The sequence below is a fragment of the Ctenopharyngodon idella genome, chromosome 13, assembly GCF_019924925.1.
Source record: "Ctenopharyngodon idella isolate HZGC_01 chromosome 13, HZGC01, whole genome shotgun sequence".
Lineage (NCBI taxonomy): Eukaryota > Metazoa > Chordata > Actinopteri > Cypriniformes > Xenocyprididae > Ctenopharyngodon > Ctenopharyngodon idella.
The window spans coordinates 7,325,064-7,348,830 of NC_067232.1; the positions used below are offsets into that span (position 1 = coordinate 7,325,064).

Below are 23,767 nucleotides of genomic sequence, written 5' to 3' on the forward strand. Positions count from 1 at the left end.
AGATTAAATATAAATCAAAACTCAACATAGCAATCTTTTAATTGCTTTCTGCATACTGTTAAGTCTAGAGGTTTTAAAAGTTTTTTACACCAAATTTAAATAATTGGCTTTTATATTGTCACTCTACTAAAGCCAAAACAAATAATTAAAGTATTATCAGAACAAAACATTTACTTTGCTTTTACTATTTATTCAGGCTACAGAGTAAAGTAATACAAATGCTACCAATATGTACTACAATCCTACAGATTTTTGACTTTGGATGGCTGAAGACAATAAAAGACTTGGTGGGTCTTACATCCTTGAGACCAAGCCTCAAAACACTTGGCCTAACATTCAGTGGGGATTCGGTGGTCTTTCAGAGTGTTTGGCTGGGGCATGTGGGTGCAAAGCCTCCTCCAGTCATCCGTTACATTTTAGAAGGGCTGGAAATCCGGCTATGGGGCAGCAATAGGACTCTGAGCTGCTTAGAGAAAACCGAATCTCCTTCTGCTACTTCAGCTGCAAAATGGGCAGTCTGAAATTCACAACACACTGCTAACAGACAGATACACACAAACACTCACATAAAATATTAAACAGAGCGCCAGCTTGCTGTGCCAGTATCATTTGTCAAAACTTTTACTCTACACTTTCATTGTACTGTATTTTTCATTAAACTTTTACACCTCGATTGGAACATATTTTGACACAGATACCAATAAATGCTGCTTTTAAATCTACAATCACCATTACTAGCAGCAGAAACTGGGCAGCTCCATTAGTTCAGCCACCCACATCAATACTGAGTTCACAGTGTTGTGCTCATAAAGGACATTTATAGGTGTTGTGTTAGTCACTGTCTGTCGGATAGCCAGTGTGGGGATGGGAAACAGTCGTGTAAAGCACTCACGTGATTATACAGAGCTACTTATCTGGCAAAGCCTCCACTGAAAGGAATCAGGCCATTTATTATTTAATTAAACCTGGCTAAGGTCATGCTAGATCATTAGACAGAAGGTTATTTCAAAGAACAAGTGAAGAAGAATCTCCTCGGGGGGAGAAACCATGAGCAAATGAACCTCGGCAGATGAATGTAATAGATTTTTTTCAAGCAGACTTTGGAAGACAGGAATGTCAGTTTTAAGAATACAAAAGAATCAAACTGGATGTCTTTATGTTCTGAGATGAGAGGTCACATGGGCAAGGGCAGTTTCATCTTGGTATCAGTCAGGGAGAATAAACATCGGTCAGCACTCTTTTATTTGCTCTGTCTGCTCACCTCAGTCTATTTGAAATGAAAAGTCTTTTGACTAAACAGTTGAATTACCATAGAATGTGGTTCTTTCAACCTTGTTTATTTGTTTGAAGGTTGCAGCCTTTATTTTTGCCCTCTGCCTTTCAAAGTTCTCTGTGCAATTCCCAAAGCACAGGTAAAACCAGCCTTAGGTTTTATCCTGATGTAAATCTATGCATGTTCAGCACTTTCTGGAAATGTATAAATAAGACGTCCACCAGTGGCATATTGATGGACCCTGTCCCTTTGGTGTGCAATTGGAAACACCTTATTGCATGTCATCTATGAATAGCTTTTTCTATATGTTGGTGTCATTCCAATGGCAAAAATGTTCACCCTTCTTGATCTGGTTTTTGCTTTGTCACAATAGAGTTTGGAGTGTGACAAATAATTTAAATCATTTTAGCATATAGCTGAAAAAAAAAAAATCACACAGAAAGAGTTTTTATAGACAGCCCTATTTTAAGCTGCTTTTTAATACTTGTCTAATTGTATTTGCTGGCACTTATCCCAAACAACCTTTACTGTAATATTTCCCGAGCCACTGAAAGGGAATACATTTATTGGCAATAAGTCCCAGGCATGCAGTGTAAATTACCTTTGATACATTTACAAAAGCTTCTAAAAGGCTTAGATATGAACATATAAACACGTCGAGCTCTTGGAATTGAATTGGAAGCATTTGATGACTTGAACTTGAGACTAACAAGAAATGTTCTCACTCAAACTGCCTGCTGCTGCTTTTGATTGCTTTAAGATGGAAAAGCTGCCCATAACTGCTGGTCTCTGATCAGTTTTCTCTGTAATAATAGCATATTGGTGATTTGGCAAACGATCCTGTATGTATCTGTGTTTTTGCGCTCTGGAGAGCGTCAAATGTCTCTATTTACGTGTTTTTGCAACATTATGAAGCCAATCACAGACGTGTCTGTTTCTTTAACGCAATGGCCAATCAGAGGTGTTTAAGTTAAAATCCAATCCACTCACCACTCAAAGCCAGAGTTTTTGTCCAGTGCTCTGTTCTGCATGCTCAAAAATACTCTCAAGTGTAGACATTATGTAAATAAGAGATTCATTGTGCAGTGTAGACAGCTTTATTGATTATAATGGAACTTCGTGAGATTACGTCATCGCAATGAACTAAGATAAGTGACAGCTTTTTAGTGATTATAAAGGGACCACTCTTTGCATGCATTTTATGCGATATATAATCAATTCAAAATTTTCATTCTTGACTAGCGGCCATGTACTAGTTTCTTGAGTGACATCAGCTAAATTCATGTAGTTTTTGTGTGTGTGTGTGTGTGTGTGTGTGTGTGTGTGTGTGTTTGTGTGTGTTTGTGTGTCATTTGATTGGGTGGACCAGCAATCAATCTGAGTGGGCCAATGCCACCCTTGCCCTCATGAAGCCTCGCCACTGGGTCTCATACTCAAGGCTGATTGATTTATTTATTTATTTTTCTCAGACCACAGTGTATTACTTTTTAAAAATCATTTTCTTTGGTTTTAGTAGTGTATAAAAAATAGTCAAATTATAAAAAATAAAAATAAATTTAAAAAAGGATTTATTTAAAAGTACTTTAAAAGTTAATTAAAGTATAAAATATAAATGTACTTGTTGAAATGAGGTTGAGGTCATTTTAATATGGTGCTTGTTTGTATTTCTCAAATTTTAAATGCAAATAGTCAGTGCTGACTAGAGCCAGAGGCTCTTAGTGTTTGTTTACACTTACTTTTAGGTTTAATTATTTAAGATGTTATATCCTATTCTGTTTATATCAGGTCTATAATTAATGTGTCTGCATATTAGGACGCTGCTAGTTTTAAGCATTAATTGTCCTGAACATGTTATTTTAGAGCTGTTCATAATCTCATCCCTCTTTCTTTCTCTCTCTCTCATGACTTGTCCTCTCAAGTTCTTTTAATCATGTCAAATCCAGAGCAGGTAAACAGACTGGGTTCTCAAAGCTCTAGGGAGAGACTCCTCGTCCCAGATACTAGAGCTGCTTTCACTTCTTTATCCACACACAGACGCTATATAAATGTGTGTAGACAGTGCATTCCTCATTGTACACTGCTTAGGAAGTGTTAAATTACAGCAAAAAAAAATAAATAAATAGCATCTCCTGTTTTTTTTATCAGCCATTGTGCATGTCCTCATTCCAGATGTCAGCACATGAGCTGCGGTAAATATAAGTGTGGGGCATGTATTCGATTACATTACCAGTACCAGATGTTCACCGGCTGTTTCAGAGCTGCGATAATGAGCATGGTATCAGCAGAAGGGGAGACTCCTGCCCACTCAAATGGAGTGGATCACCAGCAGCAGACCGCCCACTTCAGGACCAGAGCAGATTTTGAACGGGGCTATTCAAGATAGCGAACCCCCACACAGTTGGATCCATCTTGCTGGCGTCCAGTCTAACCTTGTACATGTTCATTCTGTCACTAGAGCCATATTGTCAATTTTAAGCAATTGCTCAAGGCTTCCAAGCAAGTGTTATACGCCATGCTGACCTCTATGTGATCCGTTGCAGAAAGATAGGAAGGCTAATTTTCCCTCAAGTGTACATAGTAAACACTGAAACCATTAGAGCTTAGTACAAAGTCCTAGTGATGACTTTGATATACTCCAAAAAGAAAAAAAGGCATTAAAGTTAGAATATGAAATTGTAGGGTCTCTGGATTAAACTTGTGAATTTAAAATTGATCAAAAACGGCATGACTAAAAGAAAATTCTAAAAAGAGGCATTCAAGATCTAAACTTCCTTACAAACAGTTTTGAACTAAAAGTTCAAACAAACATTTAAAATATAAATCTTTTTAAACATTTATAAATGCCTTTACTTTTACTTTTAATAAATTTTATGAATACTTTCTGAATAAAAATATTAATTTCTTTCAATTTATTTATTTTTTTCTCTTTTTTACTGACTGACCAAGTTTTGAAGGGTAGTGTATTTCAGAGAATACATCTTTAATCAAGTTAATTTTTCTTATCCCATTGATTAATTTATCCCCGTGCTTTTAAACCTAAATCTAACAAAAGTCATCACTGTAAAAAATGTTAACAGGCAACTGTTACCTTAAGTTGCTGCTAATTTTTAAATCAATTATTAAATCAATAACTTAAATCAATTATTTTGTCTTTTGTAACTTAATGTATAAGTATGTTGATTCAGTGATATTAAATCATATTTTGGAGTTGAATAATACATTTACAGTAGATGTTACTACATAAAGCACATTTTTTAAGGTTTAATGCATTTAGACATTTTTACTGGGAAAAGGAGGTTACCACACCAAGTGCAACATGATATTCTTCTGAATGTTCATGATGTCACTCCAAACATTGCTGTAGTAGGTAACCCGTTCTCCTGGCACACGTGACAGCTGCTGCTGAATCAGGCTTTCAGTGTGAGCGCATTCGGACAGATGCACTTGATGTTTCAGAAGGGCATTTGTTTCTGATGCTTGTCATGGTGGATGTCTCTTCCTCCATCAGGTATAAAGGTAGACATTTTCCCATCACCGGGAGTCTCCTTCATGCCAAGCTTCTCTCTGTTTTTCTGTCAGAGAGGCTTGAGTCTTCATCTCACCAATACACAAGCTGGCACATGAGTTGTGTAAGTTCCTGGCTCTAGTTAGGTAATGAGAAATACTCTCTTTTCTCTCTCCCGCTCTCTCACTCTCGCCATAGGCATCTGTCAGTGTTGGAATGAACTGGGACTCATCAGTGGAGTTCTCCCCTCAGAGGCCTGTACTAACATGGCCAGATGGAGCCTGGGCTCACTTGGCACCCGCCAAACCAGCACCAGGGCAATATGCAGGGAACTCAAGCATTTTATCCCCCCACTCTCCTTCTCTTTCTGTGTCTGAGACACACACACATGCTTTTTATTCTCCCACGTATTTCTTTCCCATCCCTCCTTCATCTGTGATGTTGGTTTACTACACCTTCAAACAGTTGCACAGTTTAGGGGCTTATGTGAACTTAAGGGACCCCTGCAAAACAAAACAAAAATCACTTTTGCTGCAACCTTAGCTAGTGGCCACACTGTAAAAAACTATTTTGTGGATTTTTTACTGTATGGAGGTATTTTTTACTTGATTTAAAAAAAAAACCTTTAAACAAATTTTGATGGTGTAACCCATTGAAATCAGGCTGATTCTGTTGAATTAAATATTTTTCACTTGAATAAAACAATGATGTTACCATATGATGCTTTTTTTTTGTATCCTAACATACACTACCATTAAATTTTTTTAAAAGTAATTATTACTTTTATTCACCACAAATGCATTAAATTGATCAAAAGTGACAGTAATGACATTATATCTCTATTTCACATAAATGCTGCTCGTGAACGTTCTATTCAACCAAGAATCGAAAATTCAGCTTTGCCATCACGGGAATAAATGACATTTTAAAATATATATCAAATAGAAAACATGTATTTTAAATTGTAATAATATCACAAAATTACTGTTTATACTGTATTTTTGATCAAATAAATATAGCCTTGGCAAACATAAGAGACTTCTTTCAAAAACATTAAAAATCTTACCAAATCTTACCCAAACTTTTGAATGCTGGTGTATTATACAGTGCAGGATGGAACAATGAACACCATGTGGAAAGTTGGACTTTATTGAATTTGGCTTGGTTGCAGAAATTTTCTGTGTACAAGCCAAGGCTCATAAAGCAAAGCTTTCCAAAACAATTTCTAGACGTCAGCCCTCACATTTTACTGTACAAACAGGTCACACTTTGATATCATAGAAACGTAAAAGCTATTTCTTCACAAAATGTTTGTAATTTAACACTAGGATGAATGGTCATGATGGTTTTGGAAAATACCTTGATACCTCTCCCAAGGGCCCTCGAGTAGGGTATGATGTTTTTGAGAAACACAGTCCACACCACAGCTTTAATTTTCCTCTCTTCTTTTCTCCCAGGACATCTCTTCTTCCCCCCCTCCCCCTCCCCCCTCCTCCCCTCTCTTCTCGGTTGAAACCCTAAAGAACATGAATTTGCAGTTCTTATTTTAGCAAGGTGCCTCAGATGTTTGAGAGGAGTGTGTGAGTATATTTATTTGTGTGTATATTTGTGCATGCGTGTGTGTGTGTGTGTGTTGTGAGTACCTGTAATTAATATCAAACCACAGAGCCAGTCCCGAGGCAGGCTAGAGCAGCTGTGTAAGTGTCTTCCTCTGATGTTCTAATTATTTCACCCTTTTCTCTGCTTTGCACTGTCACCTTAATGAGTTTCCTCACTCTTCCTAGAATCAAATTGGGAGTCGAGAATAAGACTTTTGAAAAACTTTTTCCCCCAGTTGTTAAATGCAGGAGCCTGAAAAAAAGCTGTAAGAAAAAAAAAAAAAAAAAAGATTCTTGATAAATAAAATAAATAATCAAGAAAAAAATATGAATTGATTGTTTTTTGTGTTATTTTTTATTTATTACTTTTTATGCTTTTTTGGTTATTTCAAACACAAGTATGCATCTCAAAGCAGGCTTTCTTTCACAATATACTCTTGATTTTTAAAGTCGATCTAAGAGGCATAGCAGTTGTGTTAAATTAATTCATTTCAAATAGGCCTACACTGGAAAAAAAAAAAAATGGTTTTGTGGTTCAGGCCAATTCGCCATTTCCCCAGCATGCACTGGGGCGTGAATAATTATGCATTGTTTTTCAACTCTTTGCCAGTTTTATTTGCACAGTTGTTGTTGATTTTGTTATCACACTTAATAGCTTGTTGACTTGTCATTTCAGGACGAGTTTTCCCTCTATTTGAATGGTTAGTGAGTTAGCCTAGTTATCTTTAATACTCACATTGAGTCAATATATTTAATATATTTGAGTGTGACTGATCTCATGAGTATACATGTGATGAGGATGTTGTTTGTTTAAGACAAGAAAAGCTATGCTTTCATGACGTGCATTTCTTATTATAAAAATAAGATAAAGTTTATAAGGTTTATTGCATACAGTTTTCATAGAATTTGATGCGATGTAAGAAACCTGCTTAAAACATAACTTAAAACTAATCAATTGATTAAATGATAGGAAATTGTAAGTCATATTAAGTCGGTGCATTTTATACATTTAATTTACAAGTAGATGCAAACTGTTGCCTTTTTTAAGTTACGCACCACATAAAATTAGATAGGCCTATTTGTTTTTAGAAAGCAGCTAAGTAATAATGTTTTTTTTTAATGAATAAACATAAATAGCTTAGAAATCTGACTGATTTGTTTAATAAAGTCATGTTTTGTGGGAGGTGGTTTTGATGGCAGTTTATGTAAGCTGTTTTGCGTTACTCTACTTTTGATTTATAATGTCACATTCCAGATGTATTATGGCAGTCTATTACTCCTGCATTAAACATGTTTGAAAACTTTCCAATTATAATACACACTTTGGGCTGTAATTAGCATTGACTAAAACACTTTTCACAAGGCTGTTCTGTTACATACAAGCTATTTTAAGCTAATTTCTCTCTACTGTTTGACTTAATGTGCTGAGGCTTCATTTAACAGCTATTGACATGAGACACTGAGTCATAATTATTCTTGTATAGCATTTGTGTATGCATGTATAATTACAGTACAATAAAAAGAGATAAAAGGAGGGAAAATGTTCAACTCAAGTGTATTACCATATCATTTGCACACATCATTGAAAAGGATGCTGAGCATGGCAAATCAATGAGTATTTTTCTTCTTGGCCCAATGCAGAAGTGATCACCCGTTTGAAGTAATCATGTTGGGCTCAGTTGTCCATTAGGGAATTTCAAAATTTCTGTTTATTTTATATACATATATATATTAAAAAACAAAAAAACAACAACATTGATTAGCTTGTTCAGGTGTGTTTGATTAGGGTTGGAGCTAAACTGTGCTGGACAGTGGTCCTCCAGGACCGAAGTTGCCCATTCCTGATTTACAAGATTTACTTGATTGCATGATTATGTGCTCATATATTGAGCGCATATATACTGGATACTTGGATTTTTAATGAGAATTGTGTCATGGAAAGGAAAGTGCTGTTTTGAAATATTGACCGAATAGTGTAAATACTTCAAATCATAAATAGGCACATATCATAGGAACACTTATTAGAAAAAAAAAATCATAACTGTCTGATCATTTTAAGCATTTTAATATTGACATTATAAAACAGCAAGTTACTAAATGTGACAATAAAACCAACAACCTCAGTGCAAATAAAACTGCCAAACAGTCAAATAACGCAAGCACTGGAATTATTTATAACCCAATGCATGCTGGGAAGAGGCTGAATGTTTAAATTCATCAAATCAGTTTAGGCCTATTTAAAAATAAATAAATAAAAAATGAACATTAATGTTTAAGATGATCTAATAAACATAGCAGATGAGTTAAAGTTAGATTTTAATTTGTTACATTTTACAATAAAACTAAAACAAGATATGTTAGCATTGTTTAACTTGATTTTAATTTTATACAGTATATAGTGTATTTTATCATGTTTTATCACATGCTTAATGCCGTTTGTTTAATGTTTGTGCTAATGTCCTTTGATGTTGATATGTGTTCTGATCATTGAGGCCTGTATTTGCATCATTAGGTCATTCTGATTTAACTGCTTGAATCAAATCCATCAAACAATTACACTAAGGGTCAAGACACGATTGACTTGAAACTAAGATTACTACTAACGAGCATGACTTCCTTGAGCATCACCTGAGATTAGACTCAACAAAATCCAGATTGATAACAGGCACTTGACAAAATGTTTGATAGAAGTAGCATTTTGCATGGCACTACTTAAATAATAGAAAAATCTAATCTGATAACGAATGCCAGTGGATAGTAATATTTAAAAAGGAGAGATAAGAGGTCTAGTTATTAATGTTTTTGAATGCTCTGGAGGAGGCTGGGTGATAAGCAGGGAATTTAAATGCTTTGCTTATCAAGCTTTCATTGGCGCTTCATTTTGAAGGGGAGTATCAACAGTCATATCACACTTGTGATGGTTTGCTTGTATGCAGAGCTCATGCTGTGGTCAGGCTCTGTGACATGTTGGAGTGAACATACCATAGCCTCGGCTCACGTACCATAGCTTTTCTCTTTCAAAGCTATGGTACACACTGTAAGCTGAGGCTATGGTACGTACACTCCAACATGTTTCATACTAGTACTGGGTAAGACCCCATTTTGCCTTCAGTTCTGCCTTAATTCTTTGTGGCATAGGTTCAACAAGGTGTTGGAAACATTCCTCAGAGATTTTGGTCCATATTGACATGATAGCATCACACAGTTGCTGCAGATTTGTTGGTTGCACATCCATGATGCGTATCTCCCATTCCACCACATCCAAAAGGTGCTTTATTGGATTGAGATCTGGTGACTGTGGAGGCCATTTGAGTATAATGAACTCAATGCTATGTTCAAAAAACCAGCTTGAGATGATTTGAGCTTTGTGACATGGCGTGTTATCCTGCTGAAAGTAGCCATCGGAAGATGGGTACACTGTGGTCATAAAGGGATGGACATGGTCAGGATGGATCCATGCTTTCATGTTTTTTATGCCAAATTCTGACCCTACCATCTGAATGTCGCAGCAGAAATCGAAACTTATCAGACCAGGCAAAGTTTTTCCAATCTTCTATTGTCCAATTTTGGTGAGCCTGTGCGAATTGTAGCCTCAGTTTCCTGTTCTTAGCTGAAAGGAGTAGCTCATCTGCTTCAAGGTTCAATGTGTTGTGCATTCAGAGATGCTCTTCTGTATACCTCTGTTGTAACGAGTGGTTATTTGAGATACTGTTTCCTTTCTGTCAGCTTGAACCAGTCCATTCTCCTCTGACCTCTGGCATCAACAAGGCATTCTTGCCCACAGAACTGCCTCTCACTGAATATTTTGCCTTTTTCTCTGTAAACCCTAGAGATGTTTTGTGTGAAAGTAGATCAGCAGTTTCTGAAATACTTGGACCAGCCTGTATGGCACCAACAACCATGCCACGTTCAAAGTCACTTAAATCACCTTTATTATTCAGATACTTAGAAACCTGATGCTCAGTTTGAACTTCAGCAGATCATCTTTACACTGGCTGCATCCAAAATCGCATACTTCTCTACTATATAGTAGGCGAAAAACAGCATGTGACAAAAGAAGTATATCCAAATTCATAGTACTCATAAAAGAGTAGGCAAAAAGTACACGGATGACCTACTTCTTCCGTTGAGATTCTGAAGTGTACATACAATGGACACTTTACTGTCCCATGAGGCCACGGGAGAGAATTTATGAATGGCAGTGAAGCAATGCAACTGATGCTGGTAGGTCACGTGGTAAGGGCAACGTGACGAATGTAGTACGTCCAGATTACAATCATATTATACACATTCATACTATATAGAATGTACTTTTTTGTGGTTGTGAAGTAATTACTTATTCAAAATAAGTACATACTCAAGAGAGTATATGAAGGCCATGTCTACTTGCCTAAATGCATTGAGTTGCTGACATGTGATTGGCTGATTAGATATTTGCGTTAAAGAGCAGTTGAACAGGTGTACCTAATAAAGTGGCCAGTGAGTGCATATATAATAATCTGATAAAGATCTATTCTTTATATACTACAGTTTTTGGAACCAGATTAAGAATTTTTTATTGTATTTGAAAGAAGTCTCATATGTTCACCAGGCTGCATTTTATTATTTCAAAAACCCAGTAAAAAGAATAATATTGTATAAACAAGTAAAATAGCTATTTTACTATATTTTAAAATGCAATTTATTCCTGAAATTTCAGCAGCCATTACTCCAGTCTTCAGTGTTACATGATCTTTCAGAAATTCTTGTAAAATTCTGATTTGGTGCTCAAGAAACATAATTATATAAAAATGCAACATGAACATGAAAGCCATTTTCATTTAATGGACAGAGCCGCTTTCACCTTTTCCCCCCTCAGTTTGAATATCTCTTTGCAATGTACCACTAGACCAGCATGTCTAAATTGGGAACTTTTTTTTCCCTCTTGGTCATATTTTATCTTGCCTAGGGCAGTGAGTCATGACTGCCGCTGGTGCCCCCTCAAGGAAAATAGGTCCATGGCACCCCTAGGTACAGCTGAATGTAGGTATTTAAGGCTGAACCACATCTTGAAAAATGGGCAAGCTCATTTTAGTACCTTTGTAGGCATCTGAAAGTATAAATTAACTTGCTGCCAATGGAGGCCTCACTGAGCCATCAGATTTCATCAAAAATATCTTAATTTGTGTTCCGAAGATGAACGAAGGTCCTAGGGGTGTAGAACAACATGAGGGTGAGTAATAAATGACATTATTTTCATTTTTGGGTGAACTAACCCTTTAGGTTAAAAAAAAAACATAATTGTAAGGGTATTATGGGTTTTCATAAAGGGATAGTTCACCCAAAAGATGAAAATTCTGTCATTATTTAGTCACCCTGGTGTTTTTCCAAAACTCAGTGGTCACCAGAAATTGGTTAACAACATTCTTCAAAATATCATCTTAAGGGTTTTGTTGCAACTGACTGCTGACCTTCAAAGTCGGTTTATTGTCATTCAGCATTTTTAAAGCTCAAAGTAACAAAATCATACAGTCTGCCTCTTAATTCTGAACTCAATCTCATAACTGTGGTGACAGTATTGTATAGCATGTGGCAGGGCTGTGTGTGGTACTCACCAGTGGCTACTTTCATGCTTCTTGTTTGTAGAGAACTTGCTTTGAGCTTATCCCCATTACGGTTACCAAATAAAGAGAAAAAGGAAACATGTCACAACCTCATGTCAGTATGTCATGGCATTTAGCTATTTGTGTTTACACTTTAATAGAGAGTAAGTTGCTGCGGCTGGATAGATTTGAGCAAAGCTGCTAAAAAGGCATGATGAGTGTTTTCAGTTCTTCCGTATGTTCTCTGTTGGATTCCACTGTTGGATCTTTGATTTATGTTGTGCAATAGTCATCTCATTTTATTCGCCTCTCCTCACATCTGCTGGCAGCCACTGAAATTGCATGTTAAAAGTTAAAAGAACACCTGTCACAGGCTTGAAGCTGATGGCAACATAAACACGAGTGCATGCACAGCTTGAGTCAAGCTGCTAGAAGAGGTCCTTACACTTATTCAGGAAGGAAAGAGAGGAATTAGCTTTCCATCCATCTCCTCTCATGTTTTGAAATGAGGTGGGTCACCCGAAGGTGAACATAAGAACGCGAGACAAGTCAAGCTATCTTTTATTTTCAGGTTTGCTGACACCAGAATGTAAATTATTTAAAGAGGCCAGGCCGAGGAAAAAAAAAAACTGGCAGACTGGCTCTGACTATAGCGTTGTCGACTATGGAGTGTGAATCAAGGCAGAAGTTCTGTAGTGTATTCCAGCCTTTATTTAAGGCAAGACAGCATTACAAGCTATTTAATGATAGTTGCTAGTGAAGGTCTTGGGACTGTGCATGTTCTTAATTTTTACACATCCATTAAACAAATTATGATTACAGGGACAGATTACCAATTAATAAAGACTTATTTTCACACAGTTCCTTGCACTCTACTAAGCTATTATAACCTCCAAATGCTCTTACCATAGTGCACGATTTGTAAACTAATACATGTTGACATTTGCATCATATCACCAGCTCCATATGTGTGAAGTTCTGATGTAGTAAACTGGTTTAGTAGCTCACCTGGTTCAGCATTGAGTCATGATAAAAGAGCTCAAAGTTAGCAAATGTGTTTTTATCTCACATTTACTTTTTTTAACATTATCGGTTAGTTTTCCAATGTGATAAAGCATTCACCAGACATTTCATTTACAAAAAACCAACATAATAAAATGTTGCCAGATTCACGTTCATCTGTTTCAGATAAAACTGAACTTGCTTTTAGTGCCACTCACTAAACAATTTACTTTTAAAGTATTTTGAAAATTGTAAGCAGCTTAATATTATTTTATATATATATATATATATATATATATATATGTATATGTAAAATAATAATTTTTATAATTATATATAATAGAAATGTCGCTACAGACACATATTTCCAGTGAGCCTGGGTTGTAGGGGGCCCATTTTCCCAAATCATGTTATGTATCATTTTTTGAACACATATAATGAGTCTGAATTACTTTCCGCTTTTATCTTATTATCCTCTAACTTTCATCAACGGAGGATAGTGCATATGCCAGCGTCTGAAACTAGGTTTCAGGCAGCCAACATGAAATCAGACCCTCTCTTGGCAGTGATAATAAGTGCTATTCGATCAGCTCAGAGACAAGGTTATTGCTGAACCAATGCGGTCAAGACGAAAAAGAAAGAAAAGGGCTTAATATTGTGGAGAGGGATAATCATTTTATGCAGAGATTGAAGAGCAAATATTGTATTAACATAAGTCAATTCCTTAATAAAAACCCATTTACACTGAGGTATGTAAGTCAATATTATAATACTTATAATCTGATAGCACAAAGTCAAATGTAAAATAAAAAAAATATATATAAATTAATATAAACTTTTTCAGGGTTCCATGCTACCAATTTTAAAAACTCTGCACAGTCTAGGCACAAAAAAACTGACCTCACTTTTCTCATTCATGTTAACCACACAGAGAAAGGCCATTGACAGAGAAGCCCGAGATGTTCTTAGAGTCACACTCGTCTACATTTCCCAGCATACTGCCAGGTTGACCAGGGGTGCTAAACTACAGAGAAAATGGCTCTCTGAGAGCACTTCAGAGTACCTGTACCCTCTCACAGTTCTCTTCACTCAATTCAGCAGATCACAGCAGGTGAATGCTAGCCTCTGTGCTAACGATAATGGATACTTCACTACTGCACTGTCAGCCTCATTGGATGATGCAGTGTGGATCTGTGATAATGATAGTTTAAACGGAACAAGTTGTTGTGATGTCCTTAGGTCTTTGCTTGAGTGAAATTTTGGGGCCTGAGAAATGGCTTGCCACTTTAAATCTCTTTTCACTGCAAATCGATTGCATCTTTTTTGTGTGCGTGTTTAAAGTGGCCACAGGTATGATCATGTACAAAATGGTCAAATGTTACAAAAGAAAAATCTATAGTTTCTGCTTTGTTTGAGTGCCAGGAAATTGGCGCTCTCAAATGTCAAATATTCAGTGTGAATCAATGCCCTCCCAGTGCTTTTAAAAGTTTGGTGCATAAGCCACTTCATACTTTGAACAAACACTGCCTCACTTTCTTGCTCATTTAATTAGGCCTCTGTTCTATAATTCCCACTCTCCAAATATTGTCAATTAAGACATAATATACACAGATCTTTTTCAAATGCTTAGTCTAATTTGCTGCTATAGCTTATGAGTTGCTATTGTGGCCGCAGATAATCACAACCATGCTGATATTGAAGTAAAACAGCATGATTGCTGGTGCGATATTGCTTTTATACAGCAGTAATATTGAGAAACTTACCTTTTAGAAACATTATTTCCAGATATTTTGGAAATAATGTGTCGAAAAGCTAAGTTTTCAATATTACTTCAACAAAGCAACAGCAGAATCCAATACCACTCATCTCCAAGCAACACACTGTAGTGTTGACATGTTCACAAATGAATCAGTGTATTGAACGAATCGGTTGAGGGCATGATTCACTGACTCAAAAATAAAGACATAAAGACTGTCCCTTGTTTTGTTCCTGACTGAATCAACATTTTTGAACAAATCGGTTGAGTAATTCAATGACTCGCTCATAAAGACAGTCACTTGTTTCATTTCTGGATGAATTAGCAAGTTTAAACAAATCATTGGAGTAACTGATTCAAATGACTCACTTATAAAGATAATCACTTGTCACCACCTACTGGCATAACAATGTACTGCAAAAACGACTATATATTACATTATGGTCAGGTCATTTTGACGCTTCCTTGTTGCTCATAGAACTTCAATGTGGATGATTTATGGAGTAATTGTTAATGCAGCAAATAAAATATCTAAAATAAATGTCCATGTTCACTAAGGTGATTTCATCTCTTTGGACTAACGCAGATGAATTCCAAAATATAAACAGAACAGCTGTAAACATAACATGATCAAACACAGCAGCTTGATCTAAATCTCAAAATGCCTATGTGAGTAGCATGGAAACATACTCCAGATCACATTCCTTTTAATTAAAGGTTCTCATGATAAACTATCAGGTTGCTTTAATTGGTAATTATGCATGTTGCTTCTGTACTGTTGTCTGTTACGTTTCCCTTTATGAAATTATAAACTCCATAAATGGGTTCACATAGTTCTCTAGTTGTGATAAACATGCTGAAGCCTGATCATTAGCGGTGCATAGTTAAATGTGCATGTTCTTCTCACATTCTGGAAGAATCTGACAGCTGGAGGCTTGGTATTTATATTTATCTGTGCCTGTAAAGCTGCCTCTTAGTTAGAATGATCTACACCTCCTTACAGCATCCCGTCCCCCTCCCCCATTTGTTCCTGCTAATTAATGACTGTGGTGCTAATTAAAAGCCGGGCAACACTCAATACATTCTGGGTCCTTGAGAAATATTAACATTTTCATTTGCAGGTCTCAGAAACTAATGAATTCCATTGCAAAATTTCCAAGGAAAATTGTAGGGTTGGGAGGAGCATGAAAGTATGTATACAGGTGCTGGTCATATAATTAGAATATCATCAAAAAGTTGATTTATTTCACTAATTCCATTCAAAAAGTGAAACTTGTATATTATATTCATTCATTACACACAGACTGATATATTTCAAATGTTTATTTCTTTTAATTTTGATGATTATAACTGACAACTAAGGAAAATCCCAAATTCAGTATCTCAGAAAATTAGAATATTACTTAAGACCAATACAAAGAAAGGATTTTTAGAAATCTTGGCCAACTGAAAAGTATGAACATGAAAAGTATGAGCATGTACAGCACTCAATACTTAGTTGGGGCTCCTTATGCCTGAATTACTGCAGCAATGTGGCGTGGCATGGAGTCGATCAGTCTGTGGCATTGCTCAGGTGTTATAAGAGCTCAGGTTGCTCTGATAGTGGCCTTCAGCTCTTCTGCATTGTTGGGTCTGGCATATCGCATCTTCCTCTTCACAATACCCCATAGATTTTCTATGGGGTTAAGATCAGGCGAGTTTGCTGGCCAATTAAGAACAGGGATACCATGGTCCTTAAACCAGGTACTGGTAGCTTTGGCACTGTGTGCAGGTGCCAAGTCCTGTTGGAAAATGAAATCTGCATCTCCACAAAGCAGGTCAGCAGCAGGAAGCATGAAGTACTTCCTAGTATACGGCTGCGTTGACCTTGGACCTCAGAAAACACAGTGGACCAACACCAGCAGATGACATGGCACCCCAAACCATCACTGACTGTGGAAACTTTACACTGGACCTCAAGCAACGTGGATTGTGTGCCTCTCCTCTCTTCCTCCAGACTCTGGGACCCTGATTTCCAAAGGAAATGCAAAATTTACTTTCATCAAAGAACATAACTTTGGACCACTCAGCAGCAGTCCAGTCCTTTTTGTCTTTAGCCCAGGCGAGACGCTTCTGACGCTGTCTGTTGTTCAAGAGTGGCTTGACACAAGGAATGCGACAGCTGAAACCCATGTCTTGTACACGTCTGTGCGTAGTGGTTCTTGAAGCACTGACTCCAGCTGCAGTCCACTCTTTGTGAATCTCCCCCACATTTTTGAATGGGTTTTGTTTCACAATCCTCTCCAGGGTGCGGTTATCCCTATTGCTTGTATACTTTTTTCTACCACATCTTTTCCTTCCCTTCACTCTCTATTTAGTGTCCTCTGACACAGAGCTCTGTGAACAGCCAGCCTCTTTTGCAATGACCTTTTGTGTCTTGCCCTCCTTGTGCAAGGTGTCAATGGTCATCTTTTGGACAACTGTCAAGTCAGCAGTCTTCCCCATGATTGTGTAGCCTACAGAACTAGACTGAGAGACCATTTAAAGGCCTTGCAGGTGTTTTGAGTTAATTAGCTGATTAGAGTGTGGCACCAGGTGTCTTCAATATTGAACCTTTTCACAATATTCTAATTTTCTGAGATACTGAATTTGGGATTTTCCTTAGTTGTCAGTTATAATCATCCAAATTAAAAGAAATAAACATTTGAAATATATCAGTCTGTGTGTAATGAATGAATATAATATACAAGTTTCACTTTTTGAATGGAATTAGTGAAATAAATCAACTTTTTGATGATATTCTAATTATATGACCAGCACCTGTATAGGCCTATATTATGCAGAATTTTTTTATGAAAAAAAAGGGCAGAACAATAGAAATAAAAGTTTTGACCATAGCCTAGTCAATTAAAAGACATTTGTCATGCTTGGTCGAGAAGTATTTCAATATTTCATGTTAATACAAACAAAACACTCTGCCATGTGCACAATGTGCACAAGAGAGAAGAAAAGCTCTGCATGAAAGAAAGGCCTCCGCTTCGGCCGTATGCTGAGCAACAGGAAGCCTCCTACCGCGTTAAACATGTATCATCTTTACACATAAATAAAGCCTGTGAACAAAATGTCTGTGCTGGGTGAGATAAAAGGGGAGAAGCAGCCCAAATGTGGTCTCTTGGGCACAGTTCCACACCTCCACCTCTTTCCATCCACTCCCCACATTTTAATTGCCACTGTTTGCCAATTGCCACAGCTCATACTGTGCCCATAATGACTGTTCCTCACAATGCTGCCATAGCACTTGATCTCTCTTTTAATGATCCTCCTTCTGTAAATTTGTACTGCACTAGTTTCTTATCTCACAGATCTTTATCAGCTCTCCTTGCCTGTGGACACATTAATTGGGGAGCGATTAATTGACCACAGATCCTTCAGGCATGACCTATGTAAAGCGCACAGTCACTCATTTGCACTGCTGATTTGATTACTGACTCGCAGCTCCTTGTGTGCAATTAGTGTAAAATCTTTACTAGCGACACATATGACAGTTACATTCAATTAGTCGTATGTAGATTTCTACTATAGAGTGAGGGATGATAATTGCTAACATCAGATTGGACAAGGGTGTAAAAATTCTATGACTGTTTTTATTAATAGAAAACATGAGCAGAACGAATTTCTCTGTAAATCATTTGTAAAATCATGCTTATGTTAATTGACACGTTGACAATTTACGTAAGATTGGTTTTATAGACAATTCACATAGAAATTTGTTCTGCTTGTGTTTTATGAATGAGGCCCAGTGAATATTTGTTGCTGGTACGCTTAGGATTTAGGGTTTTGACTGGGAAAAGACAATTATTCAAATGTATGCAAAATTATTCAATTTCATCAGTTTTCTGTGGTTCTTCTGGTAATAAGGAAAAAATCTGAACAATACAGAATGAAAGTCTGTTCCATGAACACAGCAAAACATTATTTGTAACAGTGCTTAATTTGTACATGACAAAAAGAAAGACAGTTACACTGAAACAATTCACTTCAGAGAACTCAAGGCTTGGGAAATGTTGTGAATTATTCTAGTTAGTTAGATTGGGCGTTCAGCCAGGACTTGGACTACCTGACAGACAGTAGGGGTTTTTCCCGTGGTGGAGATTAATCCTGCAGGTTAAATCTTTACACCAGTAGGTGGCGACAAGTGCCTGTCTTTATTAATAATTGAATCATTTATTCAACCGATTCATTCTGGAACAATACAAGTGGCTCTCTTTATGAGTGAAAAATACAGTTATTCATTCAGCTGATTCATTCAACGCACTGAACCATTTAAGGATAAAACACCACTACTGTTTGTGTTTCAATGTGTCAACTATGGCTTCATTTGGTCGTTGGCAGAGAAAAAACAGATGTAGTGATTGGCAATATTCTGTCAAGGGCCCTTTTCACACCTGCCTCGGTTGGAGCATTTCTTTTTCTCGGTACCTGGCGTGTTTTTTCCTTAGTGTGAATTGTTTCGGCATTTATGAACAGCAATAATGCTCAAATTCACACCAAAGTAATCATCCCGAGATTACTTAAAAGAGGTGGTCTCGGCCCAATTGAAAACAAACTAAAAAAAAAACAGTCTGAACCAACAGACCAACAAACCAAGCTGTATCATAATTCATATTACGTAAAAAGCAGCAGTGTCTGATTCTGTGGCTGAGCACGTTACTTATTGCAGTTGAAAACCAAAGAGCACCCATATTCATTGCTCTTCTCTGAAACAGGTGCTTTGCAAGAATGCTATCCTGACAACGCCTTTATTCGCGCTATAAATATTACAAGTCCCTGTTTTGGAATAAAGCAAACAATCTAATTAATATTATTCGTGCTGCTTCTTTCTTAGGGGCCACACAGAATGCAAAAAGAAGGCTGCTGAGCCAGCCAAATGAGTTATTTTTATTTATGTTGTATATAATATCAAAACAGTACAGATTTGGTCTTTTAAAATGTATTTTTTCCTGTTGGGAACATACAGTATAAGCAATATGCAGCATTAAATTAAGTACTTGATCCTCTGTAAAAGGATAAATGTGCTGTATAGCCAACAAAGGCTTATGTTATCTGTCGAGGCTCGTGTGCATGGCATATGCATATGCTCTGTTTGTACTCTGCCATTTAGAGCCAGGGACATTTTTCTTTGTCACATTGCTCTCCTGACTCAACCAGCTGAAAGCGGGATTAGCCTCCAGTGTCTTTGAAAAGTCAAGAAGTGAGGAAAAATGAGGATAAAGTGATGACAGAATGGAGAGAGAGCGAGGAAGAGCGAGACAGGCAGAAACACATGGGCAGTTACATGAGCAAGAGAGCTGGAGAGAGAGCAAACAGCTTGGCTGGGAGGGACATGGCATGCATATTTCATATATAAAAGACAAGCATTTCATTTCCATATTTAGTGAACACTGGGAGGACTTATTTGAACAGTCAGGGCTTTGCTGAAGTAGAAAATCAGCAAACTCGCGGTGTACATGTATTTCCAAATCAGTCTACAGCCATCTGCAACAGATGCGTGACATGGCACGTCTGGATTTCCCATCAGATTTCCCGAAAACCCTCTAACATTTTTCACTTTGATTGGCTTATCTATGTCTAGGAGTTTTATTGTTATGAGATGCACAGGGACCATCCTGGCCCCTGAAACGTGTTTTAATTAGAGTGGTGGGTTGACTTAGTGGTTTAAAAGTATATTCCAGGTTCACTGCCACTAAAATTAATTTTAACAAATCTAGAGTTCTGGAGGTTCTTGCATCTCTCGAGGTTTATTTTACTATTATTCAATTAATCATATTATTTATTAATATTTTTAATTCGTTTTTATTTTATTCATTTTAAGTTTAGTTTAAGTTTTAGAAATTTTGTTATTTTTGTAATATTTTTATTTAGCCTTTTATCATTATTTCAGTTCAGTTTTAGTCATTTTAGTACTTCAACTTATATTTTTTCAGTTAGTTGCCAAGACAAAAAAAATTAAATTTTTAAGTTTTTCATCTAACATTTGTTTTATTTTTGTTTTATTTCAGCTTTAATTCAATTAATGAAAACAATTTTTTTTATTAGTTTTAGTTTTAGTTTACAACAACATTGCTTACAATGGAAGTGAATGGGGCCAATCCAGAAACGTTAAAATACTCATTGTTTCAATAGTAAAGCCAAAAGGTTGCTACTTTATCCCCACAAGGAACAAGCCAAGCATGGCTCTTAACCCCATGGAGACTGTCCCTAAAATACATCGCTTTAGATAAAAGCATCTGTTAAATACATTTTTACTAACTGTGGCTTTCTTTTTTTTCCAAATCAGGTGTAAAGAGGGTTTCCAGGGCATTCGCTGTGACCAGTTCCTGCCCAAGACTGATTCCATCCTGTCTGACCCAAGTGAGTGTTCTTGTATTTTGCTTTAATGAATCAGATGTATGTAAATGCATACATTTTTCACTCTGCAATGTCTACAGTTAATAGGAAATACCACATGTATATGTATTATACAACGCTTTTAAATTGTTTTGAAATTAACGTACAGGGCCACTGATGTGAATAGAGAGAAATGGCTGTATAACTTTCAGCTTCTAACCCAAATGAATGCTTAACCTCTGTGGACCATAATGCATTTATGCATTCATTTGCCAATAACAACAAGGCTTTGCAGTTTGCAGTCTTACAGACACTGTTGTCATAGAAACCTTGTCATTACCAAAGTGTCATAACATTTTCATATTTTCCTGACAGGAACAGATTTCTAGATTTTCCCACCCACTCAGCTAATGGCTATATATTCACACGCTTCTACCAAACCTGAATGTTTCTTTTCTGAATGATGTATACCATTTTCTCGAATAAGGCAATGACAATGTGTGCCTGCATGCATACATGTTTATGTGTGTGTGTGTGTGTGTGCGTGTGTGTGTGTGTGTGTGTGTGTGTGTGTGTGCGTGTGTGTGTGCGCGCAGGTAGTGATTGCATGTTGTGTGCAGTGAGTAAGCCCACTTGATGAGTCACAAATGGAGCATGATTATGAGGGGTTCTGTTTGTTGACCTTCTTATACAGATCTATCAGTGCCATTTTTTATGAAGGATAATAAAATGAGCTGCTCAAGAATGTGCAGTGTGCACGTGATAATTGGTGAAAACTGAATGCGATCCCACCAGATCAGAATGCAAAGCACACACACTTGTACTAAACAATAACACACACATACATTTACACTCATATGCCCCTATATCACAGGATAACATTCATTTTTTTATATCCATAAAAATATTAGTACAGCACATTTTTTATTTATACACACACAAAACAGCAGCGGGGAAGATGCTTGTGCATTAATTTGCATTATTTTAACGTTATGTTCATCTTTTACCTACCACATTTAGATAGTAATACACAAACATGGACATGTCCACATTCAAGAATTTCATACAGTGGGCTTAAACATCTCACGCTTTTACAGCAGATTTCATTCAGGGATTGTTACAACTGACTGTTGTGACCTTAATATGATTTTAATTTACAATAATAAATCCTAAAACTCAGCATTAGTAACCATCAGTCGGACGTGCACTCAATCTCCGAGGATCTCCATTCTTGGCTTATTTTGAGTGTGACTTGTGAATTCAGTGAATTGTTAACTGGACTTGTTAACAGACTCGCTCTGACTGGATCATTTGAATCAGTGTGTTGTTGACTCAAGAACAGATGCAATCAGATCAGTCTGGTTCACAAATGAATCGTTCAGTGCGATTTGCAAAACAATTTAACAGGTTAATTCAAAAGAATCAGCTCGTTCACAAAATCAGACACCGCTATAGTGCATCAGAATGGCCGATTGATTGATTGATTTTCATAACTTTTTTTTTTTAATTTTATAATATGCAGAAATTGAGGTTATAATAGATAGGTAGATACAACACTGTGCTACATTTAAACACTGTGAAAACAAAGGTGACATTTCTCTAAAAATAGATTGCGCCCATTGATATATAGCACATTGCATGGGCTGTCTGCATTGAAGTTCCTCCATGGCGTGATGATATACAATAATGTGTGTGGCATTGTTCATAAGCATAGCATTTTGCTCTGGTCTGTGTCTGTTTCTTCTACTTCACTTGAAGGTTAATGAACAACAATGTAATCTTCTGAATGGCACCCTGACGGAGTTTGGCACAGATTTGCACTATAAGTCTGCCAAGTCTCAGCCACTTCTTATCACTTTTGGCACAGAGACAAGGAGCCACCTATTGGACATACGAAAAACAGAATTAAGCACAGCAGAGTAACCAATTTCAGACATGTCACAACAGCAAATTGTGAATAATGAGCTTACCACTCAATTCAGACAATAATAGCTCTGTTGCAGGATAATTTAGCGCCATGACAAATGGCTATTGTGGAATAAAAGCTGCACACATATTTTATGTTGGGCAACTAGACACGACACATCATTTTATGCATGTGACCCTTTACATATAGGTTACAAACATAGTTTGCAGGATGACTTACTGTGCTTTTACACCTCTTAAATTTCTGTAATCTCACTGGTATCCGTTCTGTTCCGATGGCACTCTTGCCTGTTTAGATTCACACCATCTTCATCAGCACAGAAAAAAGTAGACAGGCTTTCAGTGTTTAAAGTTTGAGATGCCAGTAATGGGTTCACTGACAGGACAGGCACACACAGACAGTGTCTCTCCACCACTCTTAAAAGCAACATTCACAGAGGACAGGGACATCCAGGGTCACTGTGTCCTTGAGTTAGACGGGCATGGCTTTCATCACACATCTCTCGACCTTATTTCCTTTCCGCTGTGTCTGTATCCCTCCAACCTCTGTCTGATAATCTTCAATGGTAAAATTGCAACAGTTACTGTACAAAATGAATTCTGTCATCATTTACTCGCCCTCAGGCCTGCATGACTTGCTTTCTTCTGTGGAATACAAAAGAAAAATGTTCCAACTGTTGTTGTCCATAATATAAAATAACGTCCAAAATAACATTGGGCCTTATATACCTCCATTGTATGCTTTTGTGTTGCACAGTA

At 36.8% G+C, this 23,767-nt stretch overlaps 1 protein-coding gene across 2 annotated transcripts in view; it reads left to right on the forward strand.

The window, feature by feature from the left end:
* LOC127525115 (pro-neuregulin-3, membrane-bound isoform) overlaps window positions 1–23,767 on the forward strand; it is a 321,866-nt gene that overhangs the window by 247,235 nt on the left and 50,864 nt on the right. For both annotated transcript variants that reach the window (XM_051917400.1, XM_051917401.1), the window contains exon 3: window positions 21,033–21,106. In XM_051917400.1, coding sequence (XP_051773360.1) covers window positions 21,033–21,106 — 74 coding nt within the window. The remainder of the gene's footprint in view (window positions 1–21,032; window positions 21,107–23,767) is intronic.